The following is a 16,055-nucleotide window of genomic DNA, read 5'->3' on the forward strand; positions in this document are numbered from 1 at the left end:
TAATATTTTTCTTTTCTGAATAGTAGAAAAATAAAGAAGACTGCTGTTATTATCAGATGGTATTTTTCCAAACAATAATCCTTTGGTGAAAAATTTGGTGAGAAGTGTAAATGAAAATCTAAAAGCACTCCAAAGTACAAATCCAAAAATGTTGCATCTCCTAGCATATCACAAGAATGAAACACGACCCAAACCCCATATATGTCTAATGAAAAAAAAGAACACCCACTATCTCCCCCTCTCAAACCCGTGTGATAAGTTCTTTAATTAAGAGGATGGATTAAGGCAACATGTTGTTTTCCAAAAAAGACATAGCTGACAAGCAGTAACTAACTGCTTACAGTGAAGAGAACATAAATCCCACTGAACGCCAAAAGAATTTGGACACTAATTTGCAAAAGACTTAAAAGCTTCTCTGTGTCCTCTACCAAACTCATTGTTAACACCTTTCTGCAAATTTAAAATTCCTAAAAAGATTAAGCCCTCTTCAAACAGATTCCCTTCTCAGAAATTTGTTACATTGCAATAACAAGACCAAGTCCTTTCTAGAAAACCAAATTCTTAGAACAGTGTACCTTAAAAAGATTACATGGGATTTTTGATTCAAGCTTAGCACTGTAAGATGAAATTTCATACTCGTTTCACAGATGAGCTAAAGTATATTTCCATCATAGATAGTATACCCCACCAAAAATAAAGCATTTTAAAGCTAAAACAAATATCATCTAGAATTACCCTCACAGTTTAGAGATCTACTTTATGTACAACCTCACAAGTAGGTTTGTTTGTCAAAAGGCAGAGTTTAATACGGTGCTTTATTTCTAAGAAGAATGAGCAATGGAATGACAAATTTTATTTGTTTTTAGAGACTTCACTAGATATAATGTTACTTAGGAAAATTCAGAATGATTAAGTACTGCAAAACCCTACATGAAGATTTGCAATATTTTCTTAAAATGCATCAGAAATCAACTCATCTGTAGATCAGCTGAATCTACCTTAAAAATAAGCATATGGGGAAGGTCCTTCTCTAACACTAGTTAGCTTTCTAATAATAGTACATATATTATGCCATTAGTGTTTCAATATTTGTTCATTTCATCAGAAAGACCACCTTTTTATGACAGGTCTGAGAATCAGCTGAAATATTTCAATTCTACTGCCTAGTTTTAAAGACACTTAATCTCTTTATCATTGTAATCAATAACTAAATGTAAATATGAAGAATCTCATGAAAGTGGTTAAATTTATGGGTATAATGCTGACAGCATTCAAAATAATAATTAAGTGACAAGATCTACTACCATTACTTCTTGCAAAAATGTTCTTATGTCTTTACAGTAACTTAATTTTACACGAGCCAGCTCTTCATACTATCTCTGCAAATTATTACCAGTGACATTCAATATTTTTTAATAATGAAAAGCTCAGCAAACAAACAATTGGTTGCGTTGACATGCTTATTCCGTACCATCTTGCAGATCTAACACAGACTACATCCTTAGCAGTTGTTCTGTTACATTGCAAACATTAAAACCAAATACTTAAAAAGTATTATTTTAATTTTTTTCCCACTGCATTTCACTGAAAGATAGCTTTGTTAGCACAGGAATGTGAAAAAGTGAAGTACCTTTCAACTATCAACTATTAATATTTGATAAAACCTAAGGGAAACGTTCAGGTATCTTAACTGAAAAATACTAATGCTGAACACATGAGCAGTCTAGCACATAGTCCCTTCAGTGCTTCTACAGTTCCTCTAATACAAACAGAAGGAATTCCATTCACATACACCAGAATTTGTACTTATTACTACAATTTTTTACTTATTTACAGACAACACAGAAGCACCCAATAAGAAGCATCAAGAGGAAATACTGTTGATACACCCTTATGTCCACAAGCTCTCAGAGTTCTTAGTTTTTTTGACTGATAAAATACACTGCAACTCATTGTTTAAGTAAGATATTCTGTAGTTAAACAGTTAAGTTAGAAAGCATCACATCTCTAGCTTTTTTCTTCCGATTCAGAAAGTGTTAAAGCATTGTGGAGTTTTTTGTTTATGTTGTTGGGTTTGGGTTTGGTTTGTTTTTAAATAAAAAGCAAAAGATATATATGGGGGGATGACAGGGACAGAAAGGAAGACTACAAAGTAAACTTAGTATTTAGGAATTGGAATTACTGAATGAGAATTTGCAAAGATTCCAATTCTCTTCTTATTTAGGGCTTCGCATTGATTAATGCCTACTCACTTACCTTCAAATTGTTTTTCAATTAAAGCAGTTTTAGATGCCAAAGTAAAAATTGTATAGGCTAAGATTAACAGGCATGTAAAGATTATTTTTCAAGGGAGACAATAAGAACAAAAGGCATACAGTAACTCACCTCTGCACTCCATAAGGTCTTTCCAGAATAGGCTCTTTAAATGGGGGTGGAATATGGCCAAAATAATCTGGATAGGCCACTTCTGAATATTCAGGAATAGATTTTGTGTTTTTCACCATTTCAATATAGAGATCACAGTCGTGAACTGGCGATACATCAGAAACTTCAAGCACCACTTGTTCCCCTGATGAACTAGATCTGGAATCTTCCTCCTCCGAATCCACTCCAGTGCAACAGAGTTTTCCCAGGTGGACAGATGATCCTTCAAAAAGACTACCTCCACAGGGTGAAACATGTTCACAAGTTTTACTACATGCAAGTGGGGTAAGGCTAGCTTTGTTTTCCCTTTTTATTACACACCCTGCATAATACTGATCACTTTTTGTACTGTTCTGCAAACTGATTCTGTCCAAGCCTTTGACAATTTCCTGGCTTAGACACTGGCATGATGGAAGCAGCTTCCTTTGATCATTTTGCTGAAGTAAACTACTGACTTTGATACTATCTTTCTTTGGTAGTTCCAGAAAGGCTGGCCTCCTATTGCATTCCTCAGTCAATAAAGGATTGCTCTCCTTCAAAGAAATTCCTTTTACTGAGAGGTTTGCTTCAGCGGAGACCTCCTCTCCTGCTGTAGGAACAACAATAGGTCCACCCAGATTTGCATCAGGTACAAAAGGCTTTGGTTCCTTAGAGACTAAGTCACATTCCTTAAAATATTAAAGAGAAAAAAAAAAGCATGAAAACAATAAACAAGTAGTTTATCAACAAGAAATTATCAAGTCATACCATTCTACTCTCAATAGCTGCACTGCACTTAAGGACACACCTGTCATAACAAATGTTTGTCAGAATGATCTCATATCCTTTCTTACTATTTTACTTTCTGCTGTGTGCAGCAATCAGACACCAGAAAATAGATTTCCCTTATATCTGCCCACAGTCCCTTTCTCAGCCATATTAAAGCAACACATAATATTAAACTAAACAACTCACTAAACAGCAACCCTATGTGTAGCTCTAGAACTGCAAACCGTGTCCCCCTTTTTTTTTTGCTGGAGTAGCTATCCACTCAAAACAAAACCATCAAACTGTGCTTCAGAGTTAACTCTTCATGATGAGGTCTACATTGGAAATCTTATACTTTACCTGAAAGTTTTCTGAAAGTTCTGGGAAAAATTTCTCATACATTTTCAATTCTTCTAAGGGTCGTCCCAATTCCTGTCTAGGCTTCAGTTTATTAATATCAGTCTCAATATCATCATTCTGAAACAACACCAGAACAAATTAATCTTCAATCCAGGATTAATGAACTTCTAAAATAATGATAATCAGCATTTATATCTGACACAGACATGCTTTAGAAGTCAAATATCACTGTTTTAAAATGAGCTGAACCACACATTTCATCATTATTAAAAGCAGATTGATTTCATTGGTGTCTCAAAACTTCCATTTCAACAGAAACATTAGAAACATAAAACAATTTTCCTACTTTCATCGAAATGTATTATGCATAGACATCAGACTACCCTCTACATAAGATCTATGCATATAACCCAACCATCTCAACCTGACATGTAGAGATTTCATCTGACTGCAGTGACAAAGGAATAATTGCTTCTATGAAAGAAGATATTCCCTTCATCAGGTCTCATGAGCGCCTTGAATAAGTTGTCATTACAGTCCGTAGACAGATGATTCAATCAACTCCTGAATATAAGTAACATAAAAATACAGAATAAGGCTGTTCTGACTAAGTTTCCTTTCACGTACTGACTGGAAGACGGAGAGCAGAAGAAAACCTTCCAAAAGCCATAAAACAACGGGAGATCCAATCTCTTCAATTGTCTGAACTTCAAGGTTACCTTGCCGAAAACACTGACCTAGTCAATGCCGTTCCAGAACAAGGGAGAAACTTAGAACATCTCTTACAAATTGAATAGTGTAGTAATTAGGAAGAGAGAGCTAAGAGAGACACAAGTCAGTAACAGAAAGCTGCAAAGAGTTGTAGTGTTCTGCTCTACTGTACTCCAGCCATGTGAAGTGTGGAGGATATGTGGCTTTAAAAAAAATCTTGAGACAATCTGAACAACAAAGGTTGACATTTTAAAACAGTAGTCAACATTCTTAAGCTTCAGCAGGTATTTTGATTTTAGAAATTGTCCTGAAAACCTTCTCCACACCCTTTTCATATTTAAACCCATGGCTGTATACACAATTCAAGCAATTTAAAAAATAAATAAATAAATAATTGCTGTATCTGATTTTTGCCCTTTAGTTCTATCTCATACCAACCTTAAAATGTTGGTCCTTGTCATCCTCAATTTCAGTTTCAATTTCTGATTCTGTTTCAGCATCATCGTTGTCATCACTTTCATCTACTACATCATCCACTATGGTATAAAAAAAGTTTTGTAAGGCAGATCATTCATTTAAGGTAAAATATATGCTCAAAAAAGTGTATGTGCTGGGTTTATTTTCTTTCTACTTAACACTTGAAAAAAATGTAAAAACCAACTTGTTTTAAGTCCTGTAAAGCCCCATAAATTTTAATTACTACGAGATTTAAAAACCAAAATGTTTGTTTCACAATACTGCAGACTCAATTTATTACATTTCCATCCAGTTTAAGACAGAACAAAGATCTCTGGCTTAAACAAAACAAAACAAAAACAAAAAAGCACCAAAAAAAAAAAAACCACAAACAATGCAAAACAGCACATAGCATTTAGAAATACTTTACAGTATAGAGGTGCCAAGAACATCTCAGCATGACTTAAGCTCAGCACAAAACCAGAGCGCAGCACAAAACCCCGCAGGAAATTTACTGACTGTCAGTAAAAGGCTCACGTAGAAGTTTACAGAATCACAGTTTAGAAATTATACTGATTTAATAAGGTATTCCTTTTACAATACTAACTATACAAAATTATAGTTTTAATAAACTCAGAGTTTTATCACCCTCCACACTCTATATCTCCTTTAATACTGAAGGTTTTCTTAAAAAATAAAAATCCTCTGTATCTTATTTCTCGGGGTTTTTCAATTATTTGTTTACAGATTTCAAACAAAGAAAAAATATCAATAGCCTACTTCAACAGAACAGGGAGTTTCAAGAAAAGTATTATGTGTATGTAACACTATATTAAGTAGAGATGTTACTTCTGTGGATTTTAGAACAGTTGTAAATCGCTTTTCTACTCTGAAAGTAAAATGATCTCTAAACACCTGCAGTTTGAGTCTGTCCTAAATAAACTCCGAAGAGATGTGTGTCTTTTTTCATAGTTATCACATTTTGTTTCAGAAAATGCTTTGAATAAGGTATTAAAACGTCAGGCTTCATCTCTTTACTTTGGAGTAACTTTCTCGCAGCAATTCCATTATTTGTTTACCCAGATACTAAACTGTTTCCCCATATCTGAAAATGCAGTAAGCATTAATTATGCAAAAATAATGAGAGGCAGTCACAATAGGGTGAATCTATTTCCTACAAGGCATCATACAAATAGTCTGCAGATAAGTGATGCCTAAGAGATTGCAAGAGTCCAGGAATGTAGAAGAATCTACTCATCATGCAAATGAAGGAAGAATCACAAAGGATTAAAATCAACACTTCAAATGGTACATGTTAACCTAAATTCTATATATCCAGTTTATCAGAGTAACAGAAAAAAAATAAGGAAAGTGTATTTCTGTAAAACAGGACGTAGATATTACACTTCACACAGATAATATGTATGATGAGCTTAAAAGAGAGCCCACATAAGTTTGCAGATAAATATGTACAGCCTATGCTTTACAATTCAGAGTTTGACGACCATTTTAGAGGATGACCATATTTAGTTCCTCTTTTTATATTATAACACCAGTAACATAACCACATATGTACAGACAAAATTGTCATCAGTTAAAACTTAGCATTAGAAACTGGTGCTCCACACTAACAGCTACAGACTCTTTGCTAGCTGATAAGAATCTCACTGGGGTCTAGGTTTTAGTGGACAAGATAAACACCTGCAGCTGATTCCACCTTAAATATACCGTGTTTTAGACATACTCAAAGGAAAAAACATTATGAAATTACCATACCGTCAGGAGGCAAATTGTACAGTTGAGCCACAGGACCACTGGCAGGAATAACTGGGAGTTGGAAATGAAAAGCACTTTTAATAGTTGGTAAAGGAAGACGATTCTTCGGAAAACATTTTCTCATTATTAGGCTGGATGTGTTGACAAGGGGATCAAGAGTTCTTACTGCAAGGCACTCCTATCAACAAAAAAATAATGAAGACAAGAGAAAGCATCTCTCAAATTAGTAGTCAAACTGCATTTGTTTTTATAGATTTCTAAAACTCACTAATGGCTAAAATATTTGATATGAAAAAAATTTTGAAATTTGAAAACAGAAGCCTCCTTTGAAGGCTAGAAGAACTTCTGCCGTCTGCCCTTAAATTCACCTTTTTAAAACCCAGACTTCAAAGAGAAGGCCTTAAAACAAAAAAAAAATCCAACCACCCTCCCATAAATAATCATAGCTGAGTAAGAGTAAATAGGAATCTCCTCCTGCACCCTTTCCTTCTGCTTTAAGTAAAGAAAATAACCCTTACCCCCGCAATCAGGAATGATCATAAATATCATTAAAAACTATGACAAATTTGAGGTGAGAAAGTGTTTTTAAAGAGACAAACTGAACAACAAGAAAAAGAGAGAAACTTACTTGTGAAGTGTTGTAAAGAATTTTCATCCCATTCGCATCAATGAATGCTTTTCTTCCCAATTTGATGTTCGTAACACTTTTAATACATTGTAAAACTCCTTTACGTATCAACATATATCTGTGTCGACTATCATGACGATGCCAATCAACATAAATTGTTAAAAGCACATGCACATATCCTCTGTCTACTGCTCTCCTGGCATTTGTTTCTTTATTTAAAAAAAATAATTAAGAAAGTAAATTAAAAATTGCCCAATTATTTCAGTATTACTTTCATATCTATTATAAAATTATTCTTTTTACACAAATTATTGAACTATTGCACTTAAGATACCATTTAAGATATTATTTCAGACACGCTTGGCAGTGTTTTACATCAACCTAATCATAAAAAATGATAGCAAGTATGTTCCCATATTTCCTAGACATTTCTCAGAAGCCCTATTTTCTCTCTGTTTGTCAGTATTGCCAAAATTTTAAGTCATTCAAAGCCACACATATATACATCAGCTGTACAAGGAGATTGCTGCACATTTAACTTAACTCCTTATTGCAATTGGGAAGTATAATTACAAAGAGAATGAACTTATATCAAACATATCAATAACACAATGTGTAATAGGCAAAATATTTTGAATCAATATGGAAATCATTAGCAGAATTTCCTCAGGTATTTCTACCTTGTTAAAATGAACCTATATGTTCAGTCATTATTGCTCCAAGACAATAAGTCTTATTATATACGACTAATAAATAATAAAATTTTCAGATTTTTTTTTTCAATTAAAATCCCAATTTAAACATAAATTAGTTTGGAAAAATGAGTACCAGAAAAATTTCTCGTCTCCTCTTCTTTTTTTTAAACTAAACGCATGCAATAAAAATAATGTATATAATAGACACCAGTAAAGGGCAAGTATACATATGCTACACAATTTTAAAACACATCATGTGGTGGTTTTTTTTTTGCAATAACTTATTAAATAGCAACATTATTTGCTTATCTAATTTATTTTGCATTGTGTTTGCATAATTGTCTTCTGCCAAACAAAACTTGTATACAAAATTGTATGAATAAATCTCATCTTAAAGATAACAAGCACAGGAAATATTACTCCCATTAAAAGTGACCAAATGACCGAGTTCAGTACTCTACATTTTGTGCTTCAGAATAACATTGCACATCATTTTCATGGTTTAACAGAAGAACAGTGTGTATTGCACTTAAAAGTAATTGTAAGATAATGTAGGCTAGCAAATTAAAAAAAATAGCTTATATAAAGCCTATCTATCAATATCGAAACACTGTGTAAATACAGGACTTGAAACAAATTTCATACTATTTGTAATCCTTATGGCATTACAGCAACTATCACTCACATCTATCAACTGAAAATACTTGATCCCTAAATGTTACCCACTTATTGGGTAATGGGTATGCCAAAACTACACACCAGAAATTAATGTTTTTATGAAAAGATTTACTTACATGAAGTGTAGGAAGTTACAGTGTCAAGACCCCTCAGGACTGAATAAGAATTATCTCAAAATAAATGCACAAGACCTCCTGTTTCAAATACACACCTTTTCAACATTTAATTTCTCTTCCCAACACTAAAATTTGACCGCAAATTCACAGAACAGAATACCAGCGACAATTCATAAATATTTCTTCTTTCCCTGGATTTCCCAAGGAGAAAACCCCAAATTAGGAAATACAAAAACCCACGAGACCAAGTGTCAACTCTGATCAAACCTGAGAAAACAGCACTCTAAGAAGCATCTCAGAACTCTCCTGTCAAAACTGAAATAGTTGTCTGCAAATCTAATCATGCCTCCGTTCTTATCCAACTCCACTAGAACTACTAGGAATGCTGTAGTTTTTAGAGAGAAATAGTTTTTAATCCCTTGCCAGTTATAATCCTGGTGCAAAATCAGCAGAGAAGATGTTTGCCAGGGTCTGCTGCCATGAGCCAACATCTGGGAACAGACCATTGTTTTCTTACCCCTGGTTCCACTTCACGGTCATCACAGACAGACTTGTCTTTAGGACCCAAGACCTAATTCATCAGAAGGGTATCTGAAAAACCCTGTATTTTCCCCTGTCATCCAACAGATATTTTCAGATATGTGTATGAAGAAGATGCATTGGAGATAAGCTACAGGTATCCATGACTGCAGGGCTGAGGTGAGTGACTGTAAAACCGCCTTGGTTCCAGACCAGTTCTGCAGAAGCTGTGCAGCCTTTCTGCAGCAGAACTGAAGAGACATAACTGATTATTAAATATATATGTACCATTCAAAAACTGAAGTACCAGAGACTGATAAAACTGTAACCTTATCCTAGCCCTGGTTTTGTTTTTGCCACAGACTTAGTATTAGATCTACTCTTTTTCTCTATCTATATACACAAACATCTATATGTTTATACATACACATACATATCTCAGCTAGACAAACAGTTTCTTGTAGTTAAACACTTACTTGATTTTAGCAATGCAGCAAGTGTGTCTAAAGCAACCCTGTCAATATAACAAGAAAAGTCAAACAACAAACAACTAGTGAACTTCATCTACAACATTGTAAAAAAAAAAAAATACAGCTAACAGATTTCTTTAGCATCTACCTAACTGTTTTCCTGGTTGTGCTGTGTCACAGCTTTGGCTTTAAAAAATTGTTTTATTAAAATATCATGCATCTCTTCTATATCTGAAATCTGATGGTGAAATTTAACATCAACATAATGGCTATACAAACTTACAGTCTTTGCAAAAAAACAGTTAAGTGACAATGCAATGTTTATGAACTATATTCAATGGATGAGGTATTTCTGACACCCATGTTTTTATGTTTTCAGCAGAGCAAGTACTTCTGTAAAATAAAGGACACTGTTTTAGAAAACTGTAGGTCAAAACCTCCAGCGTATACAGATGTAACGCTCATCTGTCTGCACTGCAATACAAGATCACACAAGTTATTTTGCACACAAGGTTTTGTCTGAACTAACTCAAGATGTACAACTAGAAAACATATATATTTATTTTTACCCGCTTTGTAAGGATAGACTTCACACATCTGATCTCAGACCATAAACAAGGATATCAAGATTACTCACATCATGGAATAGTAAGTTCATGTGTTTAATTTTAGCTGGGGCTTGAAGGGGCAGGGCTTTTTTTTTTTTTTTTTTTTTTAATAGAGACACTCCAACAACCACAAGTACCAGATTTAGATAACATTATTTTGTTTGTAGTAAAGTTCGAATATGAAAAACTTGGTATTATTTTGTTAAGCAGATTTAAAAAATCAGTTTCCCCACAAGTATGCACTTCAAAAAGTCGGTAGTTATGTAAAGAAATTGCTATCTCCAGGAAGATCCACTTACTCATTTTAACCCTAAGCTCTCTAAAAAACAAACCAAAAAAAAAAAAAACACCCTCGGAAAGAAAAAAAAAAAATCTAAAGACACCACTTTTAAGGTTCTCAGTGAAATGTTATTTATTTTACACAATAGTCCACTAGATAGCTGGAGCTTCCTATTCTATTGTCTCTGAGAGTTGATAATTGCTTTCAAGTGGAACACAAAGAAAATTCTATTAAAAAAAAACAGAATGTCACTTCATCTGTGAGCCAATGGAACAGACAGAAAAATGATGGGATTGTCCTGATCAGTTTGTCCTGATTTGGGCATAGCCACTGTACAGTTTCTGTGCAGAAATATTAGAGGCAAAAAATAACATTTATATTCTTTTACCTGGACTATAACTGCATATTCTGATATTTTGTGTTACTCTAAAAAAGTCATATCTGTAGTTCTTCTTCCCACCTCCCTTCACTTTAACTTTCAAATACTAGTTACATTTGATTTCTCTAATATTCTTTTTCATAAAAAGTTTTGAAACATATCTAAAGTTTTTTTCCATATACTGTATTAAAAAGACATTACTTACTTCATAAGGCTAGTGTTCTTTTTACTAAAAGGGCCAATGATCTTAAACATCAGTTCTACTACTCCATTCTTTCCCAAGGACACTGCATTTACAGCTGGAAGAGTTAAAAACAAACAAACAAAAAAGATAATATAATAAGAAAGGCAAAAGAAAATCAATAGACAAACTAAAATCCAGGCAAGTATATTCTCAAGTACCAGACACATATGCTCTAAGACAAACAATGACAAGCAGACGCTACTCTTCACATAAGCAGTGTAATAATCAACTCCTGATAAAACTTGCAAAAGAAAAAAAAACATTACTTACTACTTTACAGATAAAATTAACACACTAGTTCTTGTGCATGCTTCTGCTTCCTTTGTTACTGATATGCATCATAAAAAGGATTTGTATTTTTGTAAAGCTCGTGGTTTAATCGAGACAGCATGGTTTCTAAATTTTTGGGTCTATCACGTTCTATGACTTGCTGTTACCCTTCATTATCTGGATAGACAGGTCTATCAACCAGTATTTGCAAGCTAAGCGTTTGCTGTAGAATTAAGAAATGCCAAACAGTATTACTCCATCTAACCCTTCTTGAGTTACGTTTTCTCAGAAAAAATAGTAATCCAGCGAGAAGGGTACAAAGTAAGAGAAATGGTGCTAATTTTGTGTTGTTCACAAAATGCATGCTGCATGGTTTACACAGGCAGAATGCATGCTGCATGGTTTACAAAGGAATTCAATTCCAAACTGAGCTTACAAATACACAGTCCTAGAAAAATAAGAAGAGAACGACTAAGCAACAAGACGCGTTCAACATTGTAAGTGCCACACGAGTACAATTCAACACTTGTACCCAAGTTGCAATTTCATCATTAGCGGAACTATTACAACACTAAAAGCTAATGAAAATGAGGACTCCATTCTGGTAGCAAATGTAAACAAATTTTAAGTAATACCACCCATCAACATGAAATAAACTACTACTTTTTATGTTTGTAAGGAGTGGGAAATATAGAAAGACAGAAGTGATCTAAACATAATCCAAATTAGAGATTCAGTTCAATCTTCCATTTTCAGGCTCAAGAAAGTTTACCTATATGAAAGCTACCCTGTACGAACATCTGTATTATCTTCTCCCGTTTAAAAGCATTTTACCTCATTATCAGACAGCTCAACAGAAATAAAGCTTCCACATAAAGTACTGGAACTTTACAAATTCTCACGCGAATAATCTGAAAACAATCTTACAGGTCATCAAATCATTTCTCTCAGAAAAATGTGGTTACACTTTCATCTTCATACATTTATCTAAAAGGTTGAATGGCCATTTTGAGTTCAGTGGAAAAAACATCATCGCAATTAACAAATGGGAGGTTCAGTGAGAATCACGCTGTTTTCAGCAACTTCCTACTACTTGCACAAACAATGAACTAGGCTTTTATGGAAGAGTTGTCATCCAACAGTAGGGCACTTCAATAAGGGGAAGGTTAACAAAAAAAGTAAATATTTCCTGTGAGAACTAAGTTTTAAATTTGCCATCATGAATTAAAATAAAAATACAGTAAAAAGAAGAAAAAAAACACGAGCATGTGTAATAAAGAGTAATTATTTCATTTGAAGTGCTTTTGCAAGCACAATGTTAGCATTCCTGGTTTAGGTCATACAGCACTAGCATTTATACAAATGATGTGCACCCAAATTCAACATATTCAAATGCATTAAAGAATGCCAACCATATGTGCACTGAACAAAAACCAAAAGATACACAAGAAGTACACAAACTTAACGGCTTTTATTAGACTCAAGCAATTTGACAATATAAAAATCAAATTCTCTGGTAACCATAGTAACTTTAAGCATTTAACATTAAACAAGTATGTAGATGCTGTATTTTTTAACCATATTTATGTCAAAAATATATATATTATAAGCAAAAGAAAAGTATTCAACCAATACTTACAGTTGGTTGAATAAACTCGTAATACTTGAAGGCATGGTAAAATTAGCCTGTGGTTCTGCAAATTCTGCTTCACTAAATTCAATGATATGTTCAGGGCACCATTAATTCTTGCCTTCATGCCAATCTTTTTGTCTGACATCAAAGAAATGCAAGATCAATCAAATCAGTTTTGAAATTATCATTAAAAAATGGAAGTTAAATAAACTGTGAATTCCTACAAGTGATATGTTAACTTTGCATATTTATTTATATTAAATATAATTTATATTGCATATTAAATATATATTTACCATGTTTTCCTCGCCTCTACTCCTCCTTTTCTTCTCCTCTACTAATTCTGAGCACATGGATGTTTATTCAGCAATAAAGTTTTCTTAAACTTTAATTACAAAACTGCAAAGTATTAAGCCATATTACATAAGTCCATCATCATCACCTTTTGGGCCAATTTTTGCAAGAAGCGTATGAAGAAGCACCATTAATTCTTCATTTGGAGGAGACTCTCTGTTGGCATTCAAAAGCAGCTGCAACAAGATCTGTGTCCCTCCTTTAGTGACCAAGACACTTGCTCTCCGACCACCACCTAGAAATTTAATACACAATTTGTATCTTCATAACCAAAGAGCAGTTAAATATCTAAGCTATAGTTAACATAAAGGAAGACTTTAAATAGCAAGATTGATAGAAATATTTTCTTCAAATGTGAAGAAAAACATGCTGGATTTAGACTTACAGCAACATAAATTATATGTGCATAATTATTTAAAAAATCACTTCAGTCTTTATGTTCTTTTGATTCTCTCGAAGTGTAAAATGCATATAAAGACAGCTTTAGCAACCTTCAGGGAAAAATAAATAAATAAAACACGTCTACAGAAGAATACAAGAATATAATGACAAACTACTATCTTAATGAACACTTACCAATTGAGACTAGTTCAATGAGAATATTTAGTATATTTAGAATAGTTTGAGGATCTCTTGTATTCTGCAATAAAAAAGATATTTGATTAATTTAGAAGTCCAATATTGTGTTTTAGATATTTAAATGTCACTAAAGTCAAACAAAACTTAAGATGTTACCTTCCAGCTAACCATCACACCATGCAGCCCGAATTAACCGCAGAACCAATTAAAATCTAGTTCTTAGTATGACATATTAAATGGAATATTTGAAAAAATAAGGGAGAGAAATAATTAAATCCCTTATGATACTTAAAGACCCTATTTAACCATTAGACAGTCCTTTGACAAATTCAAGTTTTAGAGAAGAGCAAGAATAACAACATAATTAAAGATACAAAGCCCAGTGACGATAGGAAAACTTTTAGACAAGTACACACAAGCAGAAAAATTAAAAGGTTTTACCTCTAGGGTTGACAGGATAACTTCTATTCCAGTGGAACCCTTAGATGTCATCTCCTTCCTGGTTTTTTCTGCCAGTAAGAAAAAGAAGGCCATTTTTCTTTTAATGAAAGATTTTTTATATTTTTTTAATCTTCCGTATTGGTTTGTCTTACATCACTAGACACTTTTGTCTCTAGATTGAAAGTGACTTTTGAGATAGCCTGACAAGTGAAGATAGCCTGAAAGGGGCTAGGAATAAAGAACATTTGGAAGACAGGAGAAGCAGCAGAGCAAAAGCAGCTGTAACTCCATATACTTATGAGGCTAATTCATGGAATCAGATATACAAATCTTCAGTGGATCAGTCTATCACAGAAACAGGTCATCTATGAGCAGCAGTGAAAATAAACATGAGCCTTTTTAATAGTAAATAGATCATTCTTCATATGAATACTGTTCAAAGTACCGTTTATCAAACGAAGTAAACCTCCTTCTGTATTAATTGAATATCAGTATAACTGCAGCAGTTAAATATTTTACAATGTACCAAATATGACAGTATCACATTAGCTGTTCTTACACTGTGAATTATTACTTAAATTGACTATAATATAATACATGCTATAATTTATGATATAAATTCTGAAAAAATACATTGTATTGACAATACAAAATGTATTCGGTGTAGCCAATATTATACCAAGTAATTTTAAACATGGCCTTAAACATGTGCCTTCAACAACTCACGACAAAAACAGATGGATAAAAAAGTTTAACAAGCAGGAAAAAAAAAAATGAAGTTTTGCAAACAGGAAAAAAAAAAAGTCCAGCAAAGAATAAACAGAAGGAGGAAGGCTCAAAAGGAAAACTATTACAAACAAAAACCAGTTATTTACCCTGACTCTGAACCAGATGAAGGATCTTTGAGGTAACATATCTGGCATTATCTGCTTCTCCTAATACAGAGTCCAAATTGATCTTCTCCAGCTGTGACAGCAGAGACATAGTCCGAGAATTGGTAGAAACACTAAAAAGAAAGAATTTTTACCTTCATTTTTATATCCACGCAAAGCATGATATCAAACATTAGATCAGAAAAAAAAAAAAAAAGGAAAAAACACTAAAAACAGGAAGTCCCATGAGGGAGTAAGAGGAGCGGCTACTTCTGTCGTTTATAAAACCACCTTAGTTCTCCTTAATTCTGGCAACTATTATTAACTGTTCTGGCAACAATTTTGCAAAGCCTACATTTCAGCAAACTACTTATATTTGAATATCATCTCCAAGAGCAAGTGTGAAGAGGTAAACTGGTTGCAGAAAGTTAAATACAGATATATGTTTATCTATGTCAATTTGAGTAACTTCTATTGAATATAGTCAAGTGCCAGGTTAATGTATCAAACCAACTATTCAAGGAAAATAGCCTACTTCGTAGTCCCAAAGACTACTGTCATACAGACCGGTCTTTAAGAAGTGAAGGAAAAGATAATCATTCACAAAGTAAGAAAGCCAACACTCATCAGCTAAAGAAAAAGATCACAATTTTGAGTAGAAAACTTCAAAAAATCTCCAAATGTATCAACAGAGTTTGGATTCAGCTTGAACACAAACAGTATCTTGGCCTGACATCACATACTTGCCTTGAAAATGTACTTTAATATAAGAAACTATTTCAAAGCAAGTATTTATATTTATATGTAGATTACGG

General features: G+C 33.4%; 1 protein-coding gene across 9 annotated transcripts in view; it reads right to left on the reverse strand.

Moving 5' to 3' along the window:
* AGTPBP1 (ATP/GTP binding carboxypeptidase 1) overlaps nucleotides 1-16,055 on the reverse strand; it is a 68,083-nt gene that overhangs the window by 32,213 nt on the left and 19,815 nt on the right. For all 9 annotated transcript variants that reach the window (XM_050716592.1, XM_035565283.2, XM_035565287.2 and 6 more), the window contains 12 exons: nucleotides 15,244-15,374; nucleotides 14,369-14,436; nucleotides 13,925-13,988; nucleotides 13,437-13,583; nucleotides 13,001-13,132; nucleotides 11,053-11,146; nucleotides 9,587-9,624; nucleotides 7,103-7,311; nucleotides 6,475-6,652; nucleotides 4,681-4,778; nucleotides 3,532-3,648; nucleotides 2,386-3,092 (listed from right to left, as the gene is read on the reverse strand). In XM_050716592.1, the coding sequence (XP_050572549.1) occupies nucleotides 2,386-3,092; nucleotides 3,532-3,648; nucleotides 4,681-4,778; nucleotides 6,475-6,652; nucleotides 7,103-7,311; nucleotides 9,587-9,624; nucleotides 11,053-11,146; nucleotides 13,001-13,132; nucleotides 13,437-13,583; nucleotides 13,925-13,988; nucleotides 14,369-14,436; nucleotides 15,244-15,374 (1,983 nt within the window). The remainder of the gene's footprint in view (nucleotides 1-2,385; nucleotides 3,093-3,531; nucleotides 3,649-4,680; nucleotides 4,779-6,474; nucleotides 6,653-7,102; nucleotides 7,312-9,586; nucleotides 9,625-11,052; nucleotides 11,147-13,000; nucleotides 13,133-13,436; nucleotides 13,584-13,924; nucleotides 13,989-14,368; nucleotides 14,437-15,243; nucleotides 15,375-16,055) is intronic.

Source organism: Cygnus atratus, chromosome Z (genome assembly GCF_013377495.2).
Source record: "Cygnus atratus isolate AKBS03 ecotype Queensland, Australia chromosome Z, CAtr_DNAZoo_HiC_assembly, whole genome shotgun sequence".
NCBI lineage: Eukaryota > Metazoa > Chordata > Aves > Anseriformes > Anatidae > Cygnus > Cygnus atratus.